Raw genomic sequence first — 11175 nt, 5'->3', positions numbered from 1 at the left:
CCCCAATTTTGCCATATCCACATTCCATTTATTCACCATTCAAGTTCGTGACCATGGCTGCTTCTGCTACTGCTGCAATGTCTGGAGTGTTAGCGCCTAGCTTCGGCACCAAAATCTCTTCTTCTGCTCGTACAGGAGTTGTTGCTACGAGCCTTAAGCTCAACCCTTCTTCTTCTCTAAAGCCAAATGCTCTTGTTTTCTCTTCTTTCCCTAAAGCGAAAAGATTAACAGCCACAACGCTGCGCCGCCGCAGCAGCACCATCCGCAGTTCGGTGGAGCAGGAGCAACAGCTGCAAGCTAAAGTCACCACCAAGTGCTTCTTCGATGTCGATGTCGGCGGCGAGCCTGTGGGTCGCATTGTGCTCGGCTTGTTTGGAGATGTCGTCCCCAAAACCGTCGAAAATTTTCGTGCTTTGTGCACAGGCAAACCCAAAAACTTTTCTTTCTTTCTCTTTCTCTCCTTTATTTTTTTTGATAACAAATATCAATGCTTTTCCTTGTTTATTTGATGCAACAGGAGAGAAAGGATATGGTTACAAAGGCTCCTCCTTTCACCGCATTATCAAAGATTTTATGATTCAAGGAGGCGACTTTACTGAAGGAAACGTATGTATATAACCTCATTCTCTCTCTTTTGCTTCTTTTGAAAAGAAAAGATATATATTATATAAATTAAATTGAACAAACAAGCATCTCCTGTGCAGGGTACCGGAGGAAAAAGTATCTATGGTTCCAGCTTTAAAGATGAGAATTTTGAATGTGTGTCCTTGCTTATACAATGCATTTATTCTGTTCTTTTTGTTATTATTATTATTATCATTTTCATTGTCCAACATATTTATATGTATCCAAATATGCAGTGAAACATGTGGGGCCTGGAGTGTTGAGCATGGCTAATGCGGGTCCTAATACTAATGGCAGCCAATTCTTCATCTGCACAGTCAAGGTCCTATGATCCTTTCCTACCCTTTTGCATTTTCTATCATAAAATGCTTTTAATTACTTAATTGAGTGTTGTTTCTGTTGTCTTGTTTTGTATCTATATAGACTCCATGGCTGGACAATCGCCACGTTGTGTTTGGACAAGTTATCGAAGGAATGGATGTAGTGCGCAAACTTGAAGCTCAGGAGACAAGCAGATCAGATACTCCTCGTTCCCCTTGCAGAATCATCAACTCTGGAGAGTTGCCCCTCGATGCTTGACTTGGCTTCCCTTTTTTTTAATAATGTGGTTTCACACTCAACTCTCCCCCTTTTCTCATTGTTTTTCTTTCTTTTCTTTTTTCATTTTGTAATGTTGAATGAGGCGATATCCCATGTGTAAACTATAGAGATTGAGTATTGTAAGTCGTAATGGATTGGATACATATCATTGTTTCGTTACACTTCAACAATAGTTTAACAGTACAGTAGGATTGTGGAATCACTTATTACTGGCACCCATATGACTTTTCAATACTTTGTATCACCCTTATGACTTTTCAATACATTTTGTCCATCATAAACGTGATTTTGAATATAGTCTATCTATAGGACTTAGGACTTAGTAGACTTAGGAGTAGCTTAATGCTCATGCAACTACGGTTTCCACCGCAGATGACTGGATCAGTAACTCCAGCTGTAGTTGTTTCCCCACTTCATCGTCCCATATTTCGGGTAGTGCTTCTTTGATGTTGTGGATGCTTCCCAAGGCATGATCTGCACCAGGCACCAGTACTGAGCTCCCAACCTGCCATCATCAACATTCTCAAATTAATTATAAATCTTCTTCTTATTAAGACACTTACTACTGTGTAACTGTGTTTAGCTTTTTCTTCAGCCTCATCAACACCCCTTACATGTTTTGAAGTCATTTAACATGGTCATGTGAGAAACAGATTATTCAAATGGAAATTACTGACTGGAAATGGACCAGAATCCATTTAGATTTTCTTACAATAACAGTTTGAAGCCCGGCTGCCTTTCCACTGGCAATGTTTCGAGCACTATCATCAAAGAAAAGCTGAAAAATGGAAGTAAAAATTGTTTAACTATGTGTTGTTTTCATTAGAAAATCAGAGCTGAAGAGCTGAAGTGAAGGTTCTATCTCACTGTTTTCTTGGGGTCAACACATGCAATCTGAATAGCGGCTTTCATTGCTTCAAGAGAGGGTTTACATAGGATTTTGGAGTTGGAAGTTTGCTTCCTAGTCTCAGTTAAACCGTTGGAATGGGTCTCTGATGAAGCAGCAGATATGGAGTCAAGGGGTTCAGGAGGAGGGTTAAGAGTTTCAAAGCATACGATGCCTTCAAAACAGTCTTCCAACCCCAACCTGTGCAGAACTTGTGTTGCATGGGCTTTGTCAGCGTTCGTGAAGATCTGCATACACCAACATGGAAGAAAGTTCTCTTAGAAATCGCCACACCCCATGTTTTGTATACAATTGATAATACACAAGAAAATCTTGAACTACCAAGCATCACATACTAGTTTCCGCTGTGGCATGGACAGTAGAAGGTTTCTCAACACCGGATCAGGCTTCAGTGCATCATACGGTAATCTTCCATGGACATAAGCATGAAACTCATCGTTGTCAAACTCATAACCAAGCTCCTGATTGAAAGAGATTATTTTTCTAGGGAGGATAACAAAAAGAAAAAAAAAGGTATTCTTGAGAAAGAGAAAAGTTTATTTTTACCTTGAGGCCGGCCATTGTTGTCCCACACTCCCTGTATAACTCAAGGCACATCGTAGGTACTTTAGTTTCTTCAATATGCAAGTATTGCAACATGAACTCTACAAATGAAAATGAAATAAGGGCTTATATATCCTTATGATCATCATCAGTCTCAATCTCATAATTGTTTAAAAAGTCATACCTTCGATGTTCTTTCGGCATGCCAAGTTGAGTCCTAAGCTCAAGGGGTATAGGGTATCATCCATGTCTGTATGCACACACAATATGGTTAAGGATGATCGGCATGGACATTTCAAAAAGCAAGATTTTATCATTTCTTACCGAAAAGCAAGCACTCGTATTTGGCACCATTGGACCTCCCAACAACATCCATCTTCAAAGCTATCCTGAAGAGAGTAATAACAAGAGTTAGAAAAGCAAGTGCATATAAGAATGAAGAATTAAGAATGCATTTTCAACATATTAAGATATTACCTTGAAATGGTCCGGTGGAGAATGAATTGAGAGTAGCTTTGAGGGATCTCAATATATAGAAGTAGAAGTAGAGAGAGACCTGTCAAATTGATTTTGGAATGTGCGGCATGATGCTTGCAGGGGCATATGTCTGAGTCTTTGTTGGGTCAGCAACTGACCAAGTAAGCATGTTCATTGTTTATAACCTTTTTTTATTAATTAAAGCTAGTCTAAATTGTTAAAGTTATCTTTTTCTTTCATGGAAAACTCATTCTCCTCATAATTGTAGTTGCTTTATAAATAATGGATTTCTGATCAGATCCCACCTATAATATATTAGGTTTGGGTATGGGCAATACATTTCAGTGTACCACAGTCACACTCACCATAACAAATTAAGTATGTTATTATTATTACTTTTTCTTTTAATAAGCTTGAATATGATAATGAAGAGGAGTATTATTCCTATTGTTGCTAATCCTATTCTGAAGCTGATAAATATGTGTGGTTTCAAAATGGGGAAATAATGGATCTATGGCTACAGGAATCAGATGCTTGCTGGCTGCTGATGCCCTTTCTATACTTTCCTTTGTGTTAAGATTACACCATCAAGGTAAGTCTTTGTTGAGGATCAAGAATATTTCAATTCACTATGTCACTAGACTCCCCACTTTGTTTAAGGGGACTAATGTTATAAGGCATCTTAACTGGATATGGATGGCAATTTGATTCAGTGGAGCAGTGCACTGTGGTGACCCTTGCTAAAAGTACATTTTTTCTTCAAAATTATTTGATAACTTCACAAAAATATGCTAAAATTAAGTCTAATCTCTATATATAATTATATATGAGCACATACAATTACAAAGTTGTCATATTTAACTAACAATAATATTTAAAATATAAGATGTCATAATTTACACTAAGGATGTTTAGGAATTTAATAGTAATGGTAATAGTAATGTAATAGAATAAGAATAGTAATGAGAATTGATTAAGATGTTTGATTTGTTATTGGAATGAATATTGAAATAAATGATAAATTGACAAAATTATTCCTTACTTTAATTTTTATATTTATATAAAGAAGGGTATTAAAGTCATTTTAGCTTTACTTTATTTAGTCTTTTGTAATGTAATCCTCATTATATAGCTTTTCTAATATAATTGGGATTCTCTTGTATAATGTAATTATAATTACAATGTCCATTACATCATTTTTAAAAGCGAAACAAACATTATAATGGATAACTTGATTTTATTACGATTTATAACCAACCAAATATCCTCTAAGAATACTTGTAGATTCTCATTACAGCTCAGAAATCCAAAATTTTCAGCAGTTGTCTAATCAATACAAGAAAACAAGAGAAGAAAAGATTAGTCTCTTTTTTTCTAAATCTGTTCATGCGTATACGATTGGTTTGAATTGAACCCAACACTATAAATGTGCTTGATGTGAACAAGAATAACTAAAATCATAAATTACTATTAATTCTAATAACTAACGGAAGCTCCTCATCAAAAAAAAAAAAAGAACAAAAAAGCCTAACGGAAGCTATTGCGAACTAGAACATAAATTACTTCTAACCAATATTTTATAAAACAGTATTGAGCAAAACGACTTGTAAGCAAGTATGTATGTCTGTATATTTCAAATATAGGTATATACTAAAATTTGCAGTAATCATAATATCCTAAAATCTCAAGCTGCCGTTAGTGGTGGCTAGCAGTTCAATTACAATATAACAAATATGCACAAAATAAGTTCTCCATAATTTTTAACATCATGAGAATTTTTAAATGTAGTTTTTTTTTTTTTTTTGACAGAAGAATATTCAAATTGTGGTGAATCACAATTCACCTCATTCAAGAACATACATAACAAAGAACAATTAATATATAAAACCAGAACTGAAAAATGTAAGTTCAAAAACCAGCAATGAATCTTTCAACCAAGCATGAACTATGAGCAATCAATGGTAATAAACTGGAAACAGAAAATTGGCACCTTTTCTTTAACGAGGTTCGAACATAGATCAATGCAATCTATGCCTACATTCCCGGGAAACAATCAGTGATGAATCAAAGTTGAGTACAAAGTGTTTGATCTTACACCAGGAAGATCGATTACAAAGGAGTCAAGCTCCTGACCCTCCCAAACACTCAGTCTCTCTTTTCTCTCTAAATTGGTGTCTTACTCAGAATTCTACTAAGTTGAGAAACAAACAGGGATGATATATATATATATATGAGTCCTGGACAGAAAACATTTCCCCCCAAAACCAACTAACAAAACTGTCATTTAAAAATGACCAACCAAATAATGCCACATGGCACTTATATTAGACTTATGTTAAAAACACCACAATTATCTACCTTTTTGACATAAGTCTTTAGAAAAATATGCATGATGTTTCACTGTACCTCCGAGGAGGTCTATCACTACAGAGTTGAGATGTTAAGCAAGTTTAGACAATGTCTAAACTTTGCTAAAGTCACACACTTGGTCATCACATCTGCAGGGTTGTCATCTGTTTTGATTTTCTTCACTTGCACTTCACCACTTGCAATGATCTCCCTGATGTAGTGAAGTCTGATGTCAATATGTTTACTTCTTTCATGGAACATTAGATTCTTCATCAAGTGAAGAGCACTCTGATTATCACAATAGACAGTGATATCAGCAGCATTGATTTTCATTTCCTGGGCAAATCCCTTCAACCATACTGCTTCCTTTATTGCTTCTGTGGCTGCCATGTACTCGGCTTCAGTTGTAGATAATGCAACCACCTTTTGTAAGTTAGATTTCCAACACACACATCCACCTAAGGTTGTAAAACAATAACCAGTGAGACTCCTTCTAGTATCTATGCTTCCTGCATAGTCTGAATCGACATAGCCAGTAACTTCACAAGGAGAGATGTTATCCTTATGAAATTTTAATCCAATGTCCAAGGTTCCCTTGATATACCTTAGAGTCCATTTGACTGCTGCCCAATGTTCAGTGCCAAGATTGGCAATGAACCTACTTACAACACTCATAGCATAGGCCAAATCTGGTCTTGTGCATACCATAGAATACATGAGGCTGCCAACACATGATGCATAGGGTATGCTGTCCATGTATCTCTTGTCTACTTCAGTTTGTGGTGATTGAGATTGTGTGAGTTTGAAATGAGGGGCAATGGGAGATGTTACCTGTTTAGCTTTGTCCATGTTGAACTTATCCAATATCTTTTGAAGATAACCCTTCTGAGATAGCATAATGTATTCTGGCCTCTTTCTGATGATGTCAATGTTGGAAATTATTTTACCAGGATCTAGATTTACTAACAAGTATGTTGGATTAACAACCTAATATGAATTCTAAAACAATGAAAATAAACACATATAAAGTTAGAAAACCTTACAGTGGGTGCAGCGGAATAATATGACTCCTTCCGTTCAGATCTCTAGCCCTTGATTCCTTTCTGTAGCAGAGCATCACCAAGATCTGAATCTGGATCTTCTTTTCTCCTTCTTTGATGTAGAAATTCCATAGTCTTCCATACTATGATTGAGATACCACTTGATGTGTGTGGGCACTACTCATCTCACAAGGATTTCGAATTTTTCTCTCTTTTCTCTCTTGAATTTCGTGGTTTTTTTGTCCATATATTGTACGAGAGAAGAGAACAAGGGCTGCTATATATAGGGAGAAGGGAGAGCACAACTTTCCAAATAAACAGTTTCCTCTTTTACTGTGTAATTGATTAACTGCCTTATTTAGTGTGATTCACCACTTTCCTATTATAGCTAGGCTTTGATTAGCAATTACATGACAATTAAAAAATAAAAATAATAATTGGGAAACACAAAGGGAGTGCTCGGCCATAGAGAGAATATGGGCCTCACTTGGATTTTGCAGTTTCCTCAATTTTATTTCAATTTCTCCAAAAATGTCATTTTTCCAATTCTAATCATTTAAATGCCAAAACTAATTATTTAATAACTAAAATAGATTATTAAATACTATTGTCATTTAAAATAATTATTAATTAGACATACAAAGTCTCTTAATTAATAATTAAACCTAGAAACCCTTTTATTTACGATTTCATCCTTAAACTGTGAGAATTCATAAAGTAGACATAGTCTAACTTTTAGAATTATAATTGATTAATTAAAATCAATTAACTGAGTCTTACAAGCAGTATGGCCTCAACTAGTATGGGGACCATGGGTCTATATAACCGAGCTTCCAATAAGTCGAACCAAATTTACCAAGTAAATTCCCTAACTTATTAATTCCTCATTGAATCCACACTTAGAACTTGGAATTGCACTCTCAGTCATATAGAAACGCTCTATATGTTCCACGATATAGACACGTCATTAGTTATCCATTGTTATAACCCTAATGTGATCAATGATCCTCTATATAGATGATTTACACTGTACAGGATTAAATTACCGTAACACCCTACAATGTATTTTATCCTTAAAACACTTAACCCTGTATAAATGATATTTCACCTAAGTGAAATGAGATCTCCACCATTTATCTTCGTTTGGTTAAGCTCGAAGGAAATCATCCTTTACTTCTATTTGCCAAATAGAAGCTATAGATTCCATATTTATGTTAGCGCTCCCCACTCAATTGTATTACCGTGTTCCCAAAATGTACGTATTACCCTGATACAAAACTAGGCTTAACTAACAAATCAAAGAACACGAATAATACTCTTGAAATTGAGCCTAACCATATCAGGATTTCGATCATGTGATCTAGGATCAACTTATGATATTGAATTGAATAGATGTTTACGGTAAGTTTCAAAATCTAATTCAAAGTTCAATATCGGTCCATTCTAATGCATACTCCATGCATCCGATACTGGTAAACTTTGCCAATGTCCTGGAAAGGACATAACACTTTTCCAAGGTGTAAGAATACCTATCGCTGATTATACCATGTCAGTCTAAATCCAGTGTTCTGACAAATCAGGGAATCTACTTTTGAACATATAATAAAGATTATATTCCACTGTGCTGACAACACTATAATCTTTAACAAACTCATATGTTCTGGACTTAAAAAGAATTCATACATTATATACCTATAATCATGAAATAAATCATGTGAACCATGCAACATAAAATGTTATTTCTGATCTTTATTAATAAGTAAATCTGATTATATGAAATGAGTTTTATTTAGGGCATAAAACCCAACAGTCAATCCCCAGTATCTTGTTTGCTCTCCCTAGATCCTTCATTTCGAATTCACTACTCAGTTTCATCTTGATTTTGTCAACTTCACTCCTTAGCTTTCCTATGATCAGTATATCTTCAACATAGAGAAGTAGATATACATGATCATTGTAGTATACACAGGGATCATACTTGCTTTTACTAAAGCCAATTCGAATCATGAACTCGTCGAATCTTAAGTTCCATTGTCTTGGAGCTTGCTTGAGACCGTATAGAGATTTCTTGAGTAAACAAACTTTATCTTCTGAGTTTTCAACCTCCAGACCTTCTGGAATAGCCATATAAATTTCTTCATCTAACATACCATGCAAAAATGCAGTTTTGACATCCATTTGATCCACCTCATAGTCGAATTTTGCAGCCAGAGCCATCATAATTCTGATTGATGTTTGTTTGAAAACAGGGGAGTAGATATCATTGTAATCTATACCTTCTTTTTGACTGAATTCCTTAGCTACAAGCCTTGCCTTGTATCTGACCTTGCCAGTTCCATTGTCACTTTCCTTTTCTCTAAATATCCATTTGCAGCCTATAACTCTTTGCCCTTTAGGTCTTTTCACCACAATCCATGTTTTATTTTTGATCAGAGAATCCATTTCTTCATTGATAGCCATTAACCACTTCTCTCTTGCTTTGCTTTGAACTACTTCTGTATAGCTGATGGGTTCTGCATTATCAATTTCTTCTGCAGCAGGAAAAGCAAAAGCAGTACATTCTGATGCAGAGTAGTCTGCATAGCCAAGTCTGTCAGGAGCCTTTGTTTGCCTCCTTTCTCTGTCCCTTGCAAGTTGGTAACTTCTCAGATTTTCTTGATTGGCATGTGTTTCATCATCAGATTCGATTTGTGCTTCTCCAGTTTCTGGTAGAGGTGCTTTTTGATTATCTGTGTCTTGCCTTGTTTCATTTGGATCCACCTGAACTTGTACCCTTCCATTCACAATTGAATTCTGTCTAGGTTTCATTGCCATTTCATTCTCCTTGAATACTACATCTCTGCTAATAATGCACTTCTTATAACCATCCTCTAAGCACCAAAGCTTATAGCCTTTCACACCATCAGGATAACCAAGGAACAAGCATTTCAAGGACCTAGGTTCTAGTTTGTCTTGTCTAATATGAGCATAGGCAAGACAACCAAAAACCTTTAAGTGATCATAGTTAGGTTTGTTTCCAGTCCATATCTCTTGAGGTGTTTTGAAATTTAATGCAACAGAGGGAAATTTGTTGATTGAATAGCATGTTGTCTTCACAGCTTCACCCCAAAAATGTTTCTGCAATCCTGCACCCTTCAGCATACATCTAACTCTTTCTAGAATAGTTCTGTTCATTCTCTCAGCCAACCCATTCTGTTGAGGTGTCTTGACCACAGATTTGTGTCTTTTGATCCCAGTCTTAGCACAATAGTCCTTGAATTCATCTGAGCAGTATTCTAATCCATTATTTGTCCTTAATACCTTTAGTTTTCTGCCTGTTTGGTTTTCCATGAGCTTTCTCCAATTGCTGAATGTTTCCAAAGCTTGATTCTTGTTTCTCAACATGAAAACCTAAACCTTCCTACTAAAATCATCAATGATACTCATGAAGTAATTAGCACCTCCAAGAGTTTGTGTCCTTGAAGGACCCCACAAATCCGAATGCACATAGTTGAGTGGTTCTTTAGTGACATGCATACCAGTAGAAAACTTTACCCTACAGCTCTTGCCTAGTACACATTCTTCACAAAACTCTAATTTTCCATTCAACTTGTTCCTTAACAGGCCGTGTTTGTCAAGTTCAATTAGGTCTCTTTCACTCACATGTCCTAACCTCAAATGCTACATTGTAGTTTGATCACCAGTACTGTCATTTACAGCAGCATTTGCTGTTCCCAACACTGCTTTTCCATTAAGAACATAGATACCATTTCTGATATCACCTTTCATAACAATCAGTGAGCCTTTTATCACTCTAAGAGACTCACCAATCTTAATAGAACATCCACTAGCAGCTAGTTCTCCAATAGACAGTAGATTCCTCTTGAGTTTAGGGACATACCTGACATTCTTGACTGTTCTTCTGATGCCATCATGCATGGTGAACAACACAGATCCAATTCCTTTGATCTGACAAGCTTTGTTGTTTCCTAAGAGAACATTTCCACCTTGTATATCCCTGAATTCACAAAACAGATCCTTGTGAGGTGTCATATGAAATGAACACCCAGAATCTAGTATCCATTCTTCACCAGATTCCTTACTAGACACAACCAACACATCTGCTGATTCATACCCATCTTCTGCAACATTAGTTTCACCTCTTTCTTTGCTTTTACCCCTGGCATTATTGGCCTTTAATGCTCTACATTCATCTCGAAAGTGTCCTTCTTTCTTGCAGTAGTAACAGAACTTTCCACTTTTGAATTTGGACTTAGTCTTGGATTGGCTATTACTTCTGAACTTGTTCTTGAATTCTCTCTTATCAGTTTTTCCTCTTCCAATGTAAAGACCATCACCATTCGAGTCATTCCTGTCATCAGTTTTCTTTTGGATTTCTTTTGAGTTGATTGCAGCCTTTACTTCTGACATAAAAATACCCAGAAAAATACAACACCGCAAGCAATTATTTGAAATGCAGAAAAGAAAATAAAGGAAAGAGTGCACCGATTTTATAGAGGTTCCCCAAAAATTGTTGCTAGGTACATCCTCATCGAGCTCCCCTCAGATTGCTCGTTTCCATTATAGACCTTCAAAGATAAAAAGATTACACCAAATCAAAGGTACGATTGGTAATCTATAATTATTTATAGTGTT

The 11175-nt window shown here is 36.0% G+C and overlaps 2 protein-coding genes across 2 annotated transcripts; one reads left to right on the top strand and one right to left on the bottom strand.

Annotated features, from left to right (window-relative positions):
* Positions 1–7: 7 nt before the first annotated feature.
* Positions 8–1384, top strand: LOC115715228 (peptidyl-prolyl cis-trans isomerase). The gene is made up of 5 exons (XM_030644099.2): positions 8–423; positions 518–606; positions 705–759; positions 861–946; positions 1048–1384. Exons 1-5 carry the CDS (start codon positions 54–56, stop codon positions 1201–1203), a joined length of 756 nt encoding a protein of 251 aa, XP_030499959.2. The 5' UTR covers positions 8–53; the 3' UTR covers positions 1204–1384.
* Positions 1365–3269, bottom strand: LOC133031716 (uncharacterized protein C24B11.05-like). Its single transcript, XM_061105296.1, has 8 exons — positions 3152–3269; positions 2999–3063; positions 2859–2924; positions 2678–2775; positions 2467–2592; positions 2092–2358; positions 1937–2002; positions 1365–1729 (listed from the first exon to the last, which is right to left on the bottom strand). The coding sequence occupies exons 2-8, from the start codon at positions 3048–3050 to the stop codon at positions 1571–1573; spliced, it is 834 nt and encodes a 277-aa protein (XP_060961279.1). The 5' UTR covers positions 3051–3063; positions 3152–3269; the 3' UTR covers positions 1365–1570.
* Between the last annotated feature and the right edge of the window lie 7906 nt (positions 3270–11175).

This window comes from Cannabis sativa, chromosome X, assembly GCF_029168945.1.
Source record: "Cannabis sativa cultivar Pink pepper isolate KNU-18-1 chromosome X, ASM2916894v1, whole genome shotgun sequence".
Lineage (NCBI taxonomy): Eukaryota > Viridiplantae > Streptophyta > Magnoliopsida > Rosales > Cannabaceae > Cannabis > Cannabis sativa.
This window is presented reverse-complemented; position numbering and strand designations above follow the sequence as displayed.